At 38.6% G+C, this 21,278-nt stretch overlaps 1 protein-coding gene and 1 long non-coding RNA gene across 2 annotated transcripts in view; one reads left to right on the top strand and one right to left on the bottom strand.

The window, feature by feature from the left end:
- The window catches only part of LOC310733279 (helicase ARIP4-like), a 41,337-nt gene extending 23,264 nt beyond the window's left edge, over positions 1-18,073 (top strand). The window contains exons 11-21 of the mRNA XM_083554398.1: positions 6,864-7,073; positions 9,113-9,231; positions 9,335-9,447; positions 9,965-10,064; positions 11,672-11,877; positions 12,501-12,682; positions 12,863-13,059; positions 13,480-13,706; positions 13,873-13,962; positions 14,603-14,680; positions 14,786-18,073. Of these exons, the coding sequence (XP_083410524.1) occupies positions 6,864-7,073; positions 9,113-9,231; positions 9,335-9,447; positions 9,965-10,064; positions 11,672-11,877; positions 12,501-12,682; positions 12,863-13,059; positions 13,480-13,706; positions 13,873-13,962; positions 14,603-14,680; positions 14,786-15,684 (2,421 nt within the window). The 3' untranslated portion in view covers positions 15,685-18,073. The remainder of the gene's footprint in view (positions 1-6,863; positions 7,074-9,112; positions 9,232-9,334; positions 9,448-9,964; positions 10,065-11,671; positions 11,878-12,500; positions 12,683-12,862; positions 13,060-13,479; positions 13,707-13,872; positions 13,963-14,602; positions 14,681-14,785) is intronic.
- Positions 12,991-16,620, bottom strand: LOC310733435. The gene is made up of 2 exons (XR_014535748.1): positions 14,575-16,620; positions 12,991-14,106 (listed from the first exon to the last, which is right to left on the bottom strand). It is a non-coding gene; the product is annotated as an uncharacterized lncRNA (long non-coding RNA).
- Positions 18,074-21,278: the final 3,205 nt, after the last annotated feature.

Genomic DNA, 21,278 nt, shown 5'->3' with positions numbered 1-21,278 from the left:
TCTCCATTACTTTGCACTGTTGACCCCAGGTACCTGAACTCCTCCACCTTCTCCACCTCTTCTCCCTGCAACCGCATCACTCCACTGCCCTCCCTCTCATTCACACACATGTACTCTGTCTTACTCCTACTGACTTTCATTCCCCTTCTCTCCAGCGCATATCTCCACCTCTCCAGGCTCTTCTCAACCTGCTCTCTACTCTCACCACAAAATCATCTGCAAACATCATAGTCCAGGGAGACTCCTGTCTGACCTCGTCCGTCAACCTGTCCATCACCACTGCAAACAGGAAAGGGCTCAGGGCCGATCCTTGATGCAGTCCAACCTTCACCCTGAACCAGTCTGTCGTACCTACTGCACACTTTACTGCCGTCACACTGTCCTCATACATGTCCTGCACCACCCTCACATACTTCTCTGACACACCTGACTTCCTCATACAATACCACAACTCCTCTCTCGGCACCCTGTCGTACGCTTTCTCTAAATCCACAAATACACAATGCAGCTCCTTCTGTCCTTCTCTATACTTCTCCATCAACATCCTCAAAGCAAATAAGGCATCTGTGGTGCTCTTCCTCGGCATGAAACCATACTGTTGCTCACAGATGGTCACCTCTTCTCTCAGCCTGGCTTCCACTACTCTTTCCCATAACTTCATGGTGTGACTGATCAACTTAATTCCCCTGTAGTTACTGCAGGTCTGCACATCTCCCTTATGTTTAAAGATCGGTACCAGCACACTCCTTCTCCATTCCTCAGGCATCCTCTCCCCTTCCAGAATCCTGTTAAACAATCTGGTTAAAAACTCCACTGCCATCTCTCCTAAACATCTCCACGCTTCTACCGGTATGTCATCTGGTCCAACCGACTTTCCATTCTTCATCCTCTTAATCGCTGCTCTCACTTCCTCCTTACTAATCCTATCTACATCCTGCTTCACCAACTCCACATCCTCCAACCTTCTCTCTCTCTGATTTTCCTCATTCCCCAAAATTCAGGTTTTTAAAAGGTTGTTCCCCAAAATCTCGCAATACATGGCCCCAGTCATCCTCTCCTTAATACAGTGCAGTTGCCCTGTCCCATGTGCAGAAAAACACCCCCAAAGCATGATGCTACCACCCCCATGCTTCACAGTAGGGATGGTGTTCTTGGAATGGTACTCATCATTCTTCTTCCTCCAAACACGTTTAGTGGAATTATGACCCAAAAGTTCTATTTTGGTCTCATCTGACCACATGACTTTCTCCCATGACTCCTCTGGATCATCCAAATGGTAATTGGCAAACTTAAGACGTGCCTGGACATGTGCTGGTTTAAGCAGGGGAACCTTCCGTGCCATGCATGATTTCAAACCATGACGTCTTAGTGTATTACCAACAGTAACCTTGGAAACGGTGGTCCCAGCTCTTTTCAGGTATATTGACCAGCTCCCCCTGTGTAGTTCTGGGCTGATTTCTCACCTTAATTAGGATCATTGAGACCCCATGAGGTGAGATCTTGCATGGAGCCCCAGTCCGAGAGAGATTGACAGTCATGTTTAGCTTCTTCCATTTTCTAATGATTGCTCCAACAGTGGACCTTTTTTTCACCAAGCTGCTTGGCAATTTCCCTGTAGCCCTTTCCAGCCTTGTGGAGGTGTACAATTTTGTCTCTAGTGTCTTTGGACAGCTCTTTGGTCTTGGCCATGTTAGTAGTTGGATTCTTACTGATTGTATGGGGTGGACAGGTGTCTTTATGCAGCTAACGACCTCAAACAGGTGCATCTAATTTAGGATAATAAATGTAGTGGAGGTGGACATTTTAAAGGCAGACTAACAGGTCTTTGAGGGTCAGAATTCTAGCTGATAGACAGGTGTTCAAATACTTATTTGCAGCTGTATCATACAAATAAATAGTTTAAAAATAATATATTGTGATTTCTGTTTTTTTTTTTTTTTTTTAGATTATGTCTCTCACAGTGGACATGCACCTACAATGACAATTTCAGACCCCTCCATGATTTCTAAGTGGGAGAACTTGCAAAATAGCAGGGTGTTCAAATATATATATATATATATACAGATGTTAGTACAAAAACTTAAAGTTTAACTGTTTATTATTTGAAAAATCCTCCTATAGCATAAATAACATCTTTACACACATGTGGCATCCTGACAATTTTTCCAAATATTGTAAAAAAAATTCTTGTGAAACTTTTCAAATGGGTTTTTTTCATAGTTGGCTGTTTATAGTAGTTCAGACGGATTTAGGTCTATTGACATGGCAGGCCATTCTGCTTCAGCTGACTGTTTGCTCTCTAAATAATGGTTCCTTGCAGAAATAGCAGGTGTGGCAAAACACACAAAATACACAATCTTTTACTTAAGTATAAGTACAGATATTCATGTTTTAAAATACTCAGGTCAAAGTTAAAGTACTAACTACACTTTTTTTACTCAAGATTAAATAAAGAATTTTGGGCTCTAATATGTACTTAATGTACTTAACTTATGTACTTTGTGAGGCGAGTATTCACTGAGATTCTCGTTGTTTTATTTATGCTTTTGTGAAGGGAGATGACAGACACGGCAAAGAGCGCCCCCTGTTTGTTTTGTTTTATTTTAAGAAAAGCACAGCATTTTTTTGTTATTATGAGTGTATACAAATAAACCCAGCCATTAGGGGGGCACAAGCCAGTGTACTCTTAGTGCCGGTCCCAAGCCCGGGTAAATGGGGAGGGTTGCGTTAGGAAGGGCATCCAGCGTAAAACATGTGCCAAATCAAATATGCGGATCACAAATGAGAATTTCATACCGGATCGGTCGAGGCCCGGGTTAACAACGACCGCCACAGGTATCGTTAGCCGACAGGGTACCGGTGGAAATTGGGCTACTGTTGGCCGAAGGAGGAGAAGGAGAGGCGTCTACAGAGACGGCAGGAAAAGGAGCAGTGTAGGAGAGTAGAGGTTCGGGTTGGTACTTTAAATGTTGGTACTATGACGGGTAAAGGGAGAGAGATAGCTGATATGATGGAGAGGAGAAAGGTAGATGTGTTGTGTGTTCAGGAGACCAAGTGGAAAGGGAGTAAGGCCAGGAACATTGGAGGTGGGTTTAAACTGTTTTATCATGGTGTGGATGGGAAGAGAAATGGTGTAGGGGTGATTCTGAAGGAAGCGTACAGTAAGAGTGTAGTGGAGGTGAAGAGAGTTTCTGATAGGGTGATGATCGTGAAGGTGGAAGTTGAAGGGATGATGATAAATGTCATCAGTGCCTATGCTCCACAAGTTGGCTGTGAGATGGAGGAGAAAGAAAGATTCTGGAGTGAATTAGATGAAGTGGTAGATGGTGTACCTAGGAAAGAACGATTGGTGATTGGGGCAGACTTTATTGGGCATGTAGGTGAAGGGAACAGAGGTGATGAGGAGGTGATGGGTAGGTATGGTTTTAAGGAGAGGAATGTGGAAGGGCAGATGGTGGTAGATTTTGCTAAAAGGATGGAAATGGCAGTGGTGAACACGTATTTTAAGAAGAAGGAGGATCATAGGGTGACGTATAAGAGTGGAGGAAGGTGCACACAGGTGGATTATCTTCTGTGTAGGAGATGCAACCTGAAGGAGATTGGAGACTGTAAGGTGTTGGCGGGGGACAGTGTAGCTAGACAGCATCGGATGGTGGTCTGTAGGATGGTTTTGGAGGCGAAGAAGAAGAGGAGGAAAGTAAGGTTTGAAAGAAGAATAAGATGGTGGAAACTGAAGGAGGAAGAGTGTAGTGTGAGGTTCAGGGAAGAGGTCAGACAGGGGCTTGGTGGTGGTGAAGAGGTGCCGGATGATTGGGCAACTACTGCAGGAGTGATGAGAGAGGCAGCTAGAAAAGTACTTGGTGTGACATCTGGAAATAGAAAGCAAGACAAGGAGACGTGGTGGTGGAATGAGGAAGTGCAGGAGAGCATTAGGGGAAAGAGATTGGCAAAACAGAAGTGGGATCGACAGAGTGATGAGAAAAGTAGGCAGGAGTACAAGGAGATGCGGCAGCAGGTTAAAAGGGATGTGGCGAAAGCCAAGGAAAAGGCATATGAGGAACTGTATAAGAGGTTGTACACTAAGGAAGGAGAAAAGGATTTATACCGATTGGCCAAGCAGAAGGACCGAGCTGGGAAGGATGTACTGCAAGTTAGAGCAATAAAGGATGGAGAGGGAAATGTGTTGACTAGTGAGGAGAGTGTGTTGAGAAGATGGAGGGAGTATTTTGAGCAGCTGATGAATGAGGAAAATCAGAGAGAGAGAAGGTTGGAGGAGGTGGAGTTGGTGAAGCAGGATGTAGATAGGATTAGTAAGGAGGAAGTGAGAGCAGCGATTAAGAGGATGAAGAATGGAAAGTCGGTTGGACCAGATGACATACCGGTAGAAGCGTGGAGATGTTTAGGAGAGATGGCAGTGGAGTTTTTAACCAGATTGTTTAACAGGATTCTGGAAGGGGAGAGGATGCCTGAGGAATGGAGAAGGAGTGTGCTGGTACCGATCTTTAAGCATAAGGGAGATGTGCAGACCTGCAGTAACTACAGGGGAATTAAGTTGATCAGTCACACCATGAAGTTATGGGAAAGAGTAGTGGAAGCCAGGCTGAGAGAAGAGGTGACCATCTGTGAGCAACAGTATGGTTTCATGCCGAGGAAGAGCACCACAGATGCCTTATTTGCTTTGAGGATGTTGATGGAGAAGTATAGAGAAGGACAGAAGGAGCTGCATTGTGTATTTGTGGATTTAGAGAAAGCGTACGACAGGGTGCCGAGAGAGGAGTTGTGGTATTGTATGAGGAAGTCAGGTGTGTCAGAGAAGTATGTGAGGGTGGTGCAGGACATGTATGAGGACAGTGTGACGGCAGTAAAGTGTGCAGTAGGTACGACAGACTGGTTCAGGGTGAAGGTTGGACTGCATCAAGGATCGGCCCTGAGCCCTTTCCTGTTTGCAGTGGTGATGGACAGGTTGACGGACGAGGTCAGACAGGAGTCTCCCTGGACTATGATGTTTGCAGATGATTTTGTGGTGAGAGTAGAGAGCAGGTTGAGAAGAGCCTGGAGAGGTGGAGATATGCGCTGGAGAGAAGGGGAATGAAAGTCAGTAGGAGTAAGACAGAGTACATGTGTGTGAATGAGAGGGAGGGCAGTGGAGTGATGCGGTTGCAGGGAGAAGAGGTGGAGAAGGTGGAGGAGTTCAGGTACCTGGGGTCAACAGTGCAAAGTAATGGAGAGTGTGTTAGGGAAGTAAAGAAAAGAGTGCAGGCAGGGTGGAGTGGGTGGAGAAGAGTGACAGGAGTGATTTGTGATAGAAGAGTATCTGCAAGAATGAAAGGGAAAGTTTATAGGACTGTGGTGAGACCTGCGATGTTGTATGGATTAGAGACAGTGGCATTGAGTAAAAGACAGGAGGTGGAGCTGGAGGTAGCAGAGCTGAAGATGTTGAGGTTTTCGTTGGGAGTGACGAGGATGGACAAGATTAGAAATGAGTTTATTAGAGGGACAGCACATGTAGGATGTTTTGGTGACAAGGTGAGGGAGGCGAGATTGAGATGGTTTGGACATGTGCAGAGAAGGGACATGAATTATATTGGTAGAAAAATGCTGAAGATGGAGCCACCAGGTAGGAGGAAAAGAGGAAGGCCAAGGAGGAGGTTCATGGATGTGGTGAGGGAAGACATGCAGGTAGTTGGTGTAAAAGAGGCAGATATAGAGGACAGGGTGGTATGGAGACGGATGATCCGCTGTGGCGACCCCTAATGGGAAAAGCCGAAAGAAGAAGAAGAAGAAGAAGAAGATGAGTGTATACAAATAAAAGTAGACCCTTTACAGATTTGAATGATGTAAAAAAGATAAAGAGATAAAAAAAAATATTTAAGTTTGTTTATGAGGAAAAATGCCACAAAACAGATCTGTTGTGCCCCTCGCTGTTTTCTTCCTTTTTTTTGCCACGGTGGATCATCCGTATTTATGATCGGCATGTTTGATTTGGCACTTGTTTTTACACTCTATGCCCTTCCTAACACAACCCTCCCCATTTATTCGGGCTTGGGATCGGCACAAAGAGTGCACTGGCTTGTGCAACTCTAATGGCTGGGGGTGGTTCCCTGACCGGGGCTCGATCCCGGGCCGCAACGATGAGAGCGCCGCATCCTAACCATTAGACCACCAGGGAACTCTTGCTTTTTCTCTCCCTGTTCCTCCATTTTTCATTCTGCAGTGTCTTCTGTGTTCACCTGTCCAGGGGTCTTATTTATAAATGTGGTATACGCACAAAACGAGGCTGAAAACTTGCTTATGCGACTTTCCACGCAAAGGTTGTGATTTATAAAAAAAAAAAAAAAAAAAAAAAAAAACTGACAGGAGAAAGTGCGCCCCTGCACTTTGAGCCCTGCGTATGCGTGATGCGGAAACACAGAAGGTGAGAAGGGAAATTGGTGACACAGATAGCATGCACAACCTTTGACTGGAAAGAGGCATACCACGTTTCCAGCCCTGATGTGTGTGTACGCCATGTTTATAAATGAGACCCCAGAGTGGTCCAGAGTTTAGCGGGTGTTGCATCATTAATAATTGTCTTGGGGGAAACACAGTGGTCTTTGTGTAGTTAAATGAGCAAATAATTTGCCTCAATGCTTTGAATTTGAATTACTTGAGGAATCGTTTAAGCCATACCTAACTTCTTTCGTAAGAGCAATTAGTCACTGTTTTGTTTTTGTATGATTGTGCCTTTTACCCACATTAAAACAAAATGAATATGAATGTGTCACATAAATATATGATTTTGTGTTACAAAAAGATCATTTTTAATATATATAATTTTTTACATTTTGCATTTTTTTACCTTATCTGTGTGACTGTGTGGATAGATCTGGAATCATCCTGACATTCTGTTTGAGGCACTTCAAAAGGAGAATATGGCCAGTGAGCAGGATCTGGACATGGATGACATTACTGCTAGCAATGCTTACTGCTCAGCCAGCAAGAGGGCAAAACCCAGTGAATCAAGTAGCAGTCAAAGAGATATTACATTACATCAGCTGCAGGAAAAAAACAACCAGGCTATTACATATGAATGGGTAAGTTTTATACATAAGGGCCGAAACTGTAAGTCAAATATGAGTAATAATAATAAAAAAAAAAAAAAAAAAAAAAATATATATATATATATATATATATATATATATATATATATATATATAAATATATATATATATATATACATATATATATATACATACAGTATGTGTGTGTGTGTATATATATATATATATATATATATATATATATATATATATATATATATGTATATACATATATATATATATATATATATATATATATATATATATATATATATATATATATATATGTATATATTTATTTATTTATTTATTTATTTTTAATTCTGGGTTTTTTTCCATTGGAGGTGACCGTCGCATCTCCGAAATTCCAAAAAAAGTTTAGTGATCGTGGGTCGGGGTTTGACTGTACATATAATATATTGCGTATTATATAATTGGTATCAGACTACTTTAAAATGATTTCATACTGTAACTGATTCTCACATGCATTGCTCAGTTATTTTTTGTAGGGTTTTATTATTTTGCAAGTTTGTATTTTTACAAAAATGTTTCTATTTTATTATTAATAATTTCCAGACACAGGACCTTTGATCCCATAATATATTGTCACATAACACAAGGATAGATGAATACAAGTGAATAATCTTCATTTCTTTAGCAAAAAAAAAAAAAAAAAAAAAACACTAGAAACAAAACACAAAATAACCAGAAACGTGAACAAAGAACTGAGAACAAAACATGAGCATGAACAAAGACATGGAAAGACAAACATCAGTGCTGTGAAGGTTGAGGCTAGACACACAAGTACTAATCAAGGTAACAAAAAACAGGTGTGACACATTACTGACCTGACACAGCAGTAATGCAGTGGCTGTTGGGTAATGTAGTCCCTTTGCGAAATCCAAAATTCTTACTAAAATAAGTAAACCCACTTTTAATAACAGTTATGTGATCATTAACCTCAACATAATTCAACAACTATGGGAGATTCTCTCAAGTAGTACTCTACTTGAGTTTGACTGTGGATTATACCGATAGTGGATTATACCAATAGCTAGGTTGCAACCCAATAATCAGTTGATAGTTTTTAAAATAGATACTGGATAAAAAATAAACATAACACTCTATGTAAAATTTGACTTTTTAAATGTGCTAAATGAAATAAATGTAATTATATTATTAATATTGAGGAAAATAAGTTCATAAAATAAAATTCATTCAATATGAAACGGGTAAAATTAATAAAAAAAAAAAAACATATTTAAAATTACATTTGGCTTAAGACTAGTTAGGTGAAGCCAGTATAATATATTTTGATCAGCATGACATAAACAACTGATAATTTAGTAGCAGTAATTAGCATTTATTAGTAATTAGTATTAATTAGTAATTGCAGACAATTGTACACAACCGATTAAATGAATGTACCAAAGCATTCGCAATTCTCAACTAGGAGAATTGTTTTTATGATGTGCACACGTGACTAAATGACGTGGAGGCTGAACAAGGATTTTTAAGAATCTCATTTCTGATCTGAGAAACGCTCCAAAGTAACTGAGAAAAACTGTAATAAAAAAAAGACACTTTAAATAAACAGCACTTAGCATGATTTGCTGCTAGAGGCCGCTCTCGTACTGTATAACACAAACCAAAAAAACGGAATTAATTTTTGACAATAGTTCCAGCAATCAACTATCGGTGCTGATTAATCGGCTAAACTGATAAATCTGTCGACCTCTACTCTCTACCAAAATTATTAACACACATCAACCGATGGAACATCTTTTGAAATAAGATTTGTGTTTAATCTTTCCAGTACAGGAACTGACGCTCTTCTTGTGGCTGATCAATTTTATTACTCCTTTAATTTGTCACTTTTCTATTTGATACTTGAGCAAGCTGTATCTAGTGTTACCACAATCCTGCGATATACACTTCAATGATTGTAAAGATCATGTTAATGATGATTGTAAAAGTTATTTAATGGCCTTCAAAATGATTAGAGTAATAACTAATTAAACATTTTTCTTTAGACAAAAGACATCATGGCAGGCTATAAGAAAGGAATTTTAGAAAATTCAGCTAAGATGGTGCTGTTTTTTCACATTGTTGAGGAAAGCGTCAAGAGTGGAGAAAAGGTCTTGGTTTTCAGGTACACACACACATATACAGACAAATATACAAAAAATAGTGATTCTTTGCTTCATTCCTATGTGTTTCTTTCTTACTCACATACACGCACAAACTCTCTGCAGTCAGAGTTTATCTACGCTTACGGTCATTGAAGAATTCTTGGGCAAAAGAACAATACCTGACTGTAGTGGAAATGGTGTGAAGCAGACCTGGGTCCGCAATGTCAACTACTATAGTAAGCTTTAACGGTTAATGCAAATTTTTGTTGTTGTGCCTTTTTTTCTTATTATTAATATACTTAATCGCATCATTTGGTCCTCTCTATTGCCATCTACTGGTCCTCTGTATGTTTTGTCAGATGGATGGATGGATGCATAGATAGATGGATAGATAGCTTTACTTATCTTGGATGGAAATTTACATTTTACAACCACACAAGAGTATAAAAGAAAAAAGAAAAAAACCTTCCAAAAGTAATTTACATTATAAATGAAAAATAACATGGGAATAAATATATAGATCGCATATAAAGAATTAAGATTTTTAAGAAATAAGAAATTACATAATACGTTGCAGTTATGTTAATAAAGTGTTTATGATGCCAAATTCAGAATTCTGATATAAGAAGTAGTCCAGGAAATTAGAATATAGATATTCTCATTACAAATGTGACATAAATAAGGTCCTCCTAAGTACAACACCACAATTATGTAATATTACTGATTTATTTTTTTATTTTTTTACTTTTTTAGGGCTGGATGGAAGCACCTCAGTTTCAGAGCGAGAAAGACTTATCAATAAGTTTAATGACATGACAAACAACTCTTCTTGGCTTTTTCTTCTGTCCACCAGGTATGATGTACTGTAAACATACCCTCACCTCACTACCAGCCTCTTTAGTCCTTAGCTTTTTTCTACTTGTTTCCAAGATATTTTTCATCTTTTTTGTGAACCCTGGATAAGCAATAGGGCCATTAGAAATTACCTTGGTAACTTGTAAATAATTCCCTTGATCCTCTTGCATGAGTTTTGAATGACAAGAAGTGGATATTTGGAGACTTACAGAGCCATAGCTTTACACATATCTAATGTTGTATTAAACTGCCACTGCCAATGCAGTGAAAATCACCTTGAATCACACATTCCAATGTATGGGAAGCTAGCAGAACCGATAGCACATATTTCTAGTGGTGGTTATGGTATTATGTTATGTAGAATCCATACAGATTTTTTGGAGCAGCATAATTAGGCCCAAGAGGAAGAAAATGTTCCTGATTGAGTAGCAAGACTCAAAACAAGATAGCACCTCATGTCTTTCCATTATGACAAAACAGTTGATGATTCACCAAATTTGATTATATGACTTAGGATAGAAAGCCCAACTTCAACCACAGGGTCATTGTAAAGACCTTAGGCCACCGACATTGGCTAAGCGGCTCCAGAACTCCTGTTCTACCATATTTTCTTTTATAGCATGTAACTGGCTTGTGCAAAATTTTTCTTTAGCAGATTTGCATAAACAGGAAACTGTCAGAGTGTTGCAAAAGCACAATACCAGCTCCGTACCATACCGTCTCAAGAGAGTGCTCACTTCTCCATTGTACAGACCTGAGAAAAGAATTAGCATAAGAAAGGGTGTTATTTGCTACTGTATGTATAAATACATGCCATTTTCTCTGTTTGAGAGTTTTTAATTTGTACACCAAGGGGGCCACATTCCCCACTGCTGTGTACACACTCACACCCAGTCTGTATGGGAAACATCTGTTCTGCAAATTTCTGTCCCAAGAGGATTCCTTCCATTAGAGAATCAACTTGTCTTCAGCAACCTAAAGATAAATTCTGGCACAGGTTTGGGCAACTTGGTAAATCTAGTCACATTCCAGTGCATTGTATGACCACAGTTCCTTGCGTGGTTGCATGCTCTATTGTGTGTGAGTGCACATGTTGCACTTGGCCTGTTTCTTGGTGGTACTACATATGAGAGAGCTTTTCAAGTAAAGCAGCATCCTGATGCCTCTATCTAAAATAAGACCACTTGCATACATCCTAAACTCATGGCGCTATACAGAAACCATCCTGTAAATCTTTCCATACAATTTAATGAAAAACTTAATGAGAATGCATAAATCTAGATGCAGAAGATAAATATTTTACCACGGCAGAAGATAAAATCACCTATTATAAAAGAGGAGGATGTTCCCAGCTCTGGAGGACAGGTAACTAACTGTAGTCACATGCTGCTTAGAGTATAGCTTCATATGATATACAAGTGCTCCAAACAAGTATAGAAAAATCAAGGGAAATGTGTCTGTATTACAGCAGCATTTATTGCAAATATTGCATCAGATATCTCTGAAAGGCAAGGTATGCACAGTAGGCAGGTGATTCTCACCTCAGTTGAAATATAACCTTCAAATATCTTATAAATGTCTAAATGTTGAAATGTGTTTCACTAGGGCTGGATGTCTTGGTGTAAACCTGATTGGTGCCAGTCGTGTGGTGGTGTTCGATGCCTCTTGGAATCCATGTCATGATGCTCAAGCTGTTTGTCGTGTCTATCGCTATGGGCAGCGCAAGCCATGCCACATCTACAGACTTGTGTCTGATTTCACCTTGGAAAAGAAAATCTATGACAGGCAGATTTCCAAACAGGGAATGTCTGGTAAGATTTTAGAACGAGCATCAATCAACGACTGACCCAAAAAAGTTGTTGAAGATAGATAAATGAATGAATAATTTGAGAATAATGACTAATTTGTTTATAAAAAAAAGTGATAAGTGAAGAAGCTAAGTTCAATATGTTTTTGCATGTTTTTGTTCAGGGACTGGTAATTGGACGCTTGCTCCAATCACCAGCCTGTATTTATCGATGTTGTGCCAAAATGTGCAAATAGGTAATGCAAACTGTACTTAGTCTATTGCTGGCATTGCATATTATTTTATGAATGTGTGCTTTGTTTATGGTCAAAATATAGTGACTTGACATGTGAAAGGGTAAATACATGCAAAATATAAACAGTGGAAGTATTTTATTGTAAAAATGTGGTTATTGTGGAGTAGTAAAATGTTACCTCATTCTTTAAGGTGTTCTCTTAATTATGGTATAACCCATTTATAAATCCAAACCATTTCTGTTGATTGCAATATAAATCTAACATTATATTTGATAAAATAAATAAAACAAAAATATAACATAATAAATAAATAATAAATAAATAAAAAATGTATGCAAAACACGAAATATGTGTTAACTACTGCTCACCTTTCACTTTCTTATTCTCTCAGATCGTGTGATAGATGACTTGAATCCTGTTCTGACATTTACACATCGGGAGGTGGAGTCTCTGCTGCACTTTGCTGAAGACGAGACTGATCCATTAGACTCCACCCACCTACTCCAACCTCAGGAAGACATGGAGACAGTCCTCAAGGAAGCCTGTATGAGATATCCCCACCTTATCACCAAGGTACCATTACCACCACTGCACACACATTTCCATACACATTATTACAAATATGACTCTTTGAAGAAGTAACACACAGCAACGTACAAAGATGGAACAGTGTCTGAGAGCACATAAACATAGAAGCTCATTTCACCTTTTGGGGAACATTTGGTAATGCCAGTATTTTGTTCTTTCCTTTAGCAACCCTTTCACCATGAGTCCTTAATGATTGACAGACAAGACCTGAAACTCACAGAAGAGGAGAAGCAAGAGGCTAAAAAGAGCTATGAAAATGAGAAGAGAGCATCAGTGCCCTACACACGTCCATCATATGCACATTATTACCCAGCTAGTGCCCAAAGCCTTACCAACATCCCAGCCTTCAGCCAGAGAAACTGGTGAGGGTTAATGCATTTCTCTTACTCTTAGTAACAAATTTTATAATTAATATTAATATTTATATTTATTAACCTCTAGTCTGTGCCAAGCATTGCATTAACGACAATCACAGCATTCCTGTAATACGTTTTTGAAAAAGTATACAACAATTTAAGCAGACAATTTCAAGGAGAAATTCAAGTTAGGCAGTCTCTATTTATAAATAAAACACATAATCTGACCGATTACATTTTTGCTGAGACTGCATTGATATTTGTTTTTAAGCATGCTGTTAAGCTAACATTACTATGCAACATTTATTCATAACTATCATAAATACATTTTATTACTTGATCACAACCCAACTAGGAGCTAACTAAATCAGTTTGTTTAGATATTCACCCCATCTTAACACCGCTATCACCTTATTTCCAAATTAGGCGGCCTCCTTCACAGTTGAAGAATAAGCCAGCAGCCAGTATTCAACAGGCAGAGACAACCCGAACACCCATAATGCTCCAGAATGAAGGCCAGAAGGAGGACCCGAAGAAAATACAGGATTCTGCCCCCCAAGATTTAGGATTGAGCTCCAACTCTGATCTCAACTTTCCAGTCACTTACCTGCAGAAAGCAGGAGTCTTTGTACAGAAGACTGTCACCACCACAGGTGTGCATGTTCACAAATTAAATCAGATATTGTACAATTTCATTTTTTATTGTCTTTTACGTGTACAACCTTAATGTTGTTTTTATTATGATAGATGAAGTTCAGTAAGCTGTTTTGTAAAATCACAATGAGAAATGCCACTTTTTATGTTCTCTTTTATGCTCAGATATTGTCATTCCTGGTACAAACAATTTGTCAGACAGACCGACCAAGATAAGTGCAGGTGAAAGCATCCACATCATCAGAGGAACGAAAGGTAACAACTCCTTACTTCATATTCTCTCAGCTTCAAGAAAAAAAATTATCTTTGTGACATACAGTACAGACCAAAAGTTTGGACACACCTTCTCATTCAAAGGGTTTTCTTTATTTTCATGACTATGAACATTGTAGATTCACACTGAAGGCATCAAAACTATGAATTAACACATGTGGAATCATATATGGAATTATATACATAACAGAAAAGTGTGAAACAACTGAAAAATGTAATATTCTAGGTTCTTCAAAGTAGTCACCTTTTGCTTTGATTACTGCTTTGCATCACTCTTGGCATTCTCTTGATGAGCTTCAAGAGGTAGTCACCTGAAATGGTCTTCCAACAGTCTTGAAGGAGTTCCCCCGAGAGATGTTTGGCACTTGTTGGCCCTTTTGCCTTCACTCTGCGGTCCAGCTCACCCCTAAACCATCTCGATTGGGTTCAGGTCCGGTGACTGTGGAGGCCAGGTCATCTGGCGCAGCACCCCATCACTCTCCTTCTTGGTCAAATAGCCCTTGATGCCTTCAGTGTGACTCAACAATTTTCATAGTCATGAAAATAAAGAAAACTCTTTGAATGAGAAGGTGTGTCCAAACTTTTGGTCTGTACTGTATGTCTGTAAATATCTTGTTTTCAGGAACTTACATTCGGACGTCAGATGGGCAAATCTTTGCCATCCGTGCTGTGAGAAAATGCAAACAATGTGAAGGGAAAGGTATTACGTTTTCTTACTTCCTGTCTATAGCTGTATCTCTGTTGCTTTACTTGTATTATTAAAATACCCTTTGTATTAATCTAAAAATTTTTAATTCCCTTAAAGACTTGACATCTGCACTGGAGAACTCCACCAGTAAGAGCATCAGTGATAGTGCGTCGCCTGATGACATGCCAAAAATATTAACTCCCAAAGCCATGGCTCGCCCTTACTTCTCAGATACACCAGAAATCCTAAGTGAGCTTCAGCATTATGCCAAAGTGCCACCTCTGCCTTTGTCAGGAGTGGCCAATACAGAGACAAAAAAGGGAGTTATGATTCTGCCTCAAAACAACACTGCCACACCAGACATAGAGATGCCTTTGGACCTAAGAGGCACAAAGCGCAAATCCACCACACCTTCTACCAATAAATATTGTTCCAAGCAGCAAACTCCAGAAACAAAAGGTTCTGTTCCACTATCTGGACAGAATTATCCATTCAAAGGCACTTACAGCATTAATTCCGCTATCAGCCCAGGTGTAAACCATGCCCTTCTGAACTCTGTCAGTTCCATGTGGTCACCCTACTTCCAACCTCAAGTTCCTATAGCTGAGCACCAACTCATGTTCCCAATATCTCCTGATAGCTACAGCGTTAGAGAAAGGGCGTTGCCCAGCTCCTCCCCAACATTTTCCAGCATCACCTCTAGTACGGCAGCAAGTTCCTCCTCCTCTATTTCAGTTGGTTCATCATGCCTGATGAGTCATCAGGTACCTGGGATGTTGCCACCAACATATCTTACACAATTTAGGCAACCACTAAATATGTACTCATCTACTCACAAGCCTCAAGGGATTCCAGGGAAGGCAGGGTCTAGTTTCCTGCCTCAGTTTCTGTCCTCTGGCCCACAAGGTGGTGCTAATGAGTCTTGTCTTGTTGGAGACAACGGAGCACCAAGATCCGAGGACAGCAGTCATATTTGTGACAGTCATGGTGATGTAATTGCAATGATGGACCAGTGAGAAAAGACCCATGTTGCAGAAACCGGAAAAATTTAATTGATTCTGAGAACCAAGAATCTGATTGGACAGGATAAGCCATCTGAAAATGGTTTCAGTTTCAGATTGTGGATAGTGTTTGGGATTCTGGCTGCAAATCTGTACAAAGTGAAAACAAATCCATATGCTGAATAATTTATTTATGGCGTTTTGTGGGGAAATTGAAACTTTTTCAATTTCACTGACTTTTTTCAAGCTACTATACATGTTGGGGTTAACCAAGACATGCACTGTTTGGGGAATCTGAGAGGATTCATCTTAAGGAGTTTAGATGTTACCTATTAAGTGGTGGTACAGATAGTAAGTAGTTCAGTAAGAATTAAATATAATTTATTTGTGCTGTGAAAATGGCTGTAATTGTTATGACCCAAAGACAGGCTATGAAATATGACAATTAAATAGTCAGAGACAGAGCAGTAAGCAGGGGTGGAAATACTTCTGTAATTGTCATTCCTTACTATATTAAGTATTACATTCCCAGGGCAAAATGTATCCAACAGTGTCTAACTTGAGGATGAACAAATTTCTACCTTTGTGAAATGTTTCCGTATGCTAGATGGAAAAAATACTCCACAGATGGCATGACCTCCATATTGTTTGAAATATCAAATTATCTAACACAAACCAGTTATATTTATACGAGTTATCAAGTTTTCTTTTGTAATGTGAGACTAACATTTATTATTTACTAAGCTAATATGCAAAAGTTTGCTAGGCAAGCAAGTTTAATGTTTTAAAAATATTTACAGAATATTGTACTTGTGAATAATTAATTAGCAAAACACACAGCATTAGTCATGCATATGACCAGCAACCTTACAGATTAAATTATGTTTTAGGTTATTTTTACATGAAAGTAAAAAGTGTAACTTGATTTCATCAGTTAAATAAAAAAAAAAAGGAACTTCTTTACTATTCACTTGAGCACACTTTTGGCTGGATGCTTATTGATTAAGCTTTTCACAGATTATTAATTATGTGAACCAGGCCTATATGTTTGTTTTAAATATACAATTTTTTGTTCTTTTTCCACCCTTGTCTGCGAGGAATTCAAAGCGTGATGAGGCATGAGATGTGTCTATAGTCATGACTGAATGGCCATTACAATTAAAATGCAGTGCTCTTAAACATACGCATAAGAATGTATCCTTTCATCTGCCTTTGTCGCAGTTTTGCACAGGCCTTAGATGTGAATGTAGTGGTGAGGGTGAATGGTTCAGGAGCATGTGTGCTCCAAATTTCAGCCTGTATTCTTGCTTAAGTTTGAACATGCTAACGCTGACTCGGTTAATTAAAAAAAAATTTTAAAAGTAAAAAAAACTTTTGCATTGCCTGTCTGCTCAAGCATAATTATTATTATTATTATTTTTTTTTTTTTGGTAAATGAAAAAAAACTACCAAAATTGGGTTTTCCCTAATAAACTGAAATTATATGATTTCTTGTGTTTTTTTTCTGAGATTTTTGCTGTAGTTACATTTTAGTGGCCTAACTTTCACACCAAATAAGAATACTGCAAATGTGGTAAAGTATGTGTTACACCAGCTTACCTCATTTTTGTAATTGTATGTGACTTTTTATGAGTCTACAATCTACATCATGCTTCTGCTTACCTGTTTCCAATGCTCCTCCCTTTCACATTCCTTTTGCATTAACCTAATTAGAAAACGATTCAAGAAATTGTATCCTACTATGTGACACTTGTTCTTTCATTGTTTCTTTTGATTAAGACATTTGATGTCATTCTTTTCATTTGTGTTAATTTTTACATTGTACATGTTTTTTACATGTACATTATTATATTCATACAAATTTATTCTTTTTTTTTTTTTTTTTTTTAATGAGCAGTTTCTCGCTACACACAAATAAGTCAAGAGGTGAGTGTGTGTGTGTGTGTGTGTGTGTGTGTGTGTGTGTGTGTGTGTGTGTGTGTGTGTGTGTGTGTGTGTGTGTAAAAGTGTTTGTACTTGACTGAAGCATGTGAAATTTCCTGCCTGTGAATCCAAGGTTTGTTATGATTGGTGTAGCTTAAATTAATGCTATCACTGTAAAACCTTTTTCATATGTCCCAGTGTTCCACGTCCTTTGCTTATTACTTTTGGCTTATGGTAATTATTGAATGAGTTCCATGTAGGGTTAATGTTGTTTAATAAGGAAAAAAAACACTGGTTGTATGAATAGCTCAATGAACACACTCAAATGATATCAAACTGAAACTGTTCAATGTGTTCTGTGTAGTTTTTTTTAAGGATTGTAAATAAACAAATATTATGCTTTAAGTATGGTACTATATGATTGTGTATTAGTGCAAAGCAGTTGTACTATTAATAGTAAATACAGAAGTGCCTATGTTAAGCATTGTAGTATTTTGATTGTGTTGCTTGAAGTGTATGTAAAATCTTACAAATTCACTGAATGCTAGAAAAGCAAAAAGAAAAAGAAAAAAAAGAATGAGGTTTATTGTATTATGTAAAACATAACCAGAGACCTTACAGATAGAGAAATTACAAAATAATTTAATAAGTGATTCATAATTGCCATGTGTTTTATTTATTTATATATATATATATATATATATATATATATATATATATATATATATATATATATATATATATATATATATATAAAATCACACACACTCGCAATACAATACAGTGATGTATACAATATTAGACAATACAGTGATGTTGATGAAAGATAATGAAAATAAATGGGGAAAAAAAACAATATACAATAAATAACAAACAATATTTATTGATACATATTTGAGTTATTTTGACAACAGAAGTTGACTTAACTTTTGAAGTTCAAATAAAAATTGTAAGTCTTGTAACAAATGAGCATGTGCAGTATTATTTAACCCCCAGCTTCAGTACCTTGTGGAGCGCCCTTTAGTTTTTATAACTTCTAACAAGCTTTTTCGATAAGTGCTGACAAGCTTTTTACACCTCTCGATTGGAATCTTTGCCCATTCTTCACGTGCAAAAGCCTCTAACTCAGTGATGTTTGACGGCTTCCGTGCTGCAACTGCCTTCTTCAAATCCCACCAAAGATTTTCAATTGGATTTAAATCTGGTGAATAAGAAGACCACTCCAGGACACTTCAGCATTTTTTCCCCAGTCAAGCTTTGGTTGATTTATAGGTGTGCTTGGGATCATTGTCTTGCTGGAAGATCCAATGATCACCAAGGTTTAATTTGTCAACAGAAGGCATCAGGTTCTTCTTCAAAATGACCTGGTATTTCTGGGAATCCATGATCCTGCTTCACCAACTTCACATCATCCCACCTTCTCTCTTTCTCATTTTCCTCATTCATCAGCTGCTCAAAATACTCCCTCCATTTTCTCAACACACTCTCCTTACTAGTCAACACATTTCCATCTGCATACTTTTTTGCTCTAAGTTGCAGCACATCCTCCCCAGCTCGGTCCCTCTGCCTAGCCAATCGCTACAAATCCTTTTCTTCTTCCTTAGTGTCCAACCTCTCATACAGCTCTTCATATTTCTTTTCCTTAGCTTTTGCCACTTCCCTCTTCACCTGCTGCCGCATCTACTTGTACTCCTGAATACTTTTCTCATCTCTCTGCTGATCCCACTTCCGTTTCGCTAACCTCTTTTTCCTTACGCTTTCCTGCACTTCCTCATTCCACCACCATGTCTCTTTTTCTTCCTCTTTGTTTTTCTTTCCAAATGTCACACCAAGTACCGTCATAGTATCTCTCTTATCACTCATCATTCATCACCTTTTCACCACCACTTCACCCCTGTCTGACCTTTTCCCTGAATCTCACACTACAATCGTCCTCCTTTAGTTTCCACCACCTTATCCTTTTACAGTCCTCACTTTCTTCCTCATCTTCTTCACCTGCATAGCCATCCTACAGACCACTATCTGATGCTGTCTAGGTACACTGTCTCTTTCAGGTTGCATCTTCTGCATAGAATATAGTCCACCTGTGTGCACCTTCCTCCAATTTTATACATCACCCTCCTTATTCTTTTTAAAATAAGTTTTCACCACTGCCATTTCCATCCTTTTTTTCAAAATCTACCACCATATGCCCTTCCACATTCCCCTACTTAAGGCTATACCTTCCCATCACCTCCTCATCACCTCTGTTCCCTTCACCCATATGGCCATTAAAGTCTACCCCAATCATCAATCTTTCATTCCTAGGTGCACTCTCCACCACTTCATCTAACTCACTCCAGAATTCTTTCTCGTCCATCTCATAACCCACTTGCAGAGCATAGGCACTGATGAGATTTATTATTCCCCTATCAGAAACTCACTTCACCTCCACTACACTCTTACTGTACTCTTCCTTCAGAATCACCCCTACACCATTTCTCTTTCCATCCACACCATGATAGAACAGTTTATATCTACAGTGGTCTCCCGGAACTCATGGGGGTTACATTCTAAGACCTCATAGAATGGCCCCAGGTTTTCCATGGCAATATTTTTCCATGCATTATGGTTTTCTTGGGAATTTGAAGCAAATTGCAAAATGCTAAAACTGCATATTTCTCTACTCTCATAGAATCTAACAAGCATAACCTTATCTTTCTATTCAATATGGTAGCAAAATTAACATGGAATAAAAGCACTGCACTAACATGCAGATCTTTCTCTTACAAAGCGCAACAGCTATGGAACAACCTTAAAATCAGTGCCCGGGACTCAGACACATTCTCAGTGTTCAAGTCAAGGCTAAAAATATATTTATTTATTCAAGCCTTTCTATCAGTAGTTTTTTCTTAGGTAAAGGAGCAGATCTGGAGGGATCATGGATATAAAGTGTTCGGTGAACTGGGATATTTGTATGCTGTCGTCCCCTTAGTCTCATGCGTTTACTCAGGTTTGTTGACGGTGGTATGGTGGGCCGTCTCTTATCCTAGAGATCCCTCATGTCTGTGATACCTTTTGGTTCTCCCTTTTAGTTATGCTGCCAGAGTGAGTCTTGCCAGAGTCTCCAACTGCACAGTGTCCTTAAGTTTTATACAACAATAAAGAGACTTAAAATTACGGAGTAAGACAGGAGCTTTGAGGATAGATTTGGACTTAATGTCAACAGTCTGCTACACTGACTCAGGCCTACAGTTTGCATTTGATCACCATTACTGCACACCTCAACATTGTTTAGATGTAAGTAAGTGTAAATCTGGTTCCTCTCAAGGTTTCTTTCTTATGCCATCTTAGGGAGTTTTTCCTTGCCACAGTCGCCATTAGGGACAAACTTACACTCATAAAGAACAATCTTGAATTTATTTTTCTTACCACATTATGTGTAAAGCTGCTTTGAGACAACGTCCATTGTTAAAAGCACTATACAAATATTGATTGGATTGAATTGAATTGTGTTTTTGTGCAAAATCTACAGGAAAACGCAAAAGTATAAATGGTTCATGAAAAAGCCTGACAACTGTTTTGACAGACATTTTCTCACAACGTCCCGCTTTTCTTGACATTTTCCTATTTTAAATGTTCTTGTAAGTGTATCTGTGACCAAAGCAATTCATTCTTCAGTCAGTCATTGTGGAATGAAAAACAGC

This window comes from Silurus aristotelis (genome assembly GCF_946808225.1).
Source record: "Silurus aristotelis genome assembly, chromosome: 11".
NCBI classification, from domain to species: Eukaryota; Metazoa; Chordata; class Actinopteri; order Siluriformes; family Siluridae; genus Silurus; species Silurus aristotelis.
The sequence above is the reverse complement of the archived record's forward strand: the minus strand, read 5'-3'. Positions and strand labels throughout refer to the sequence as shown.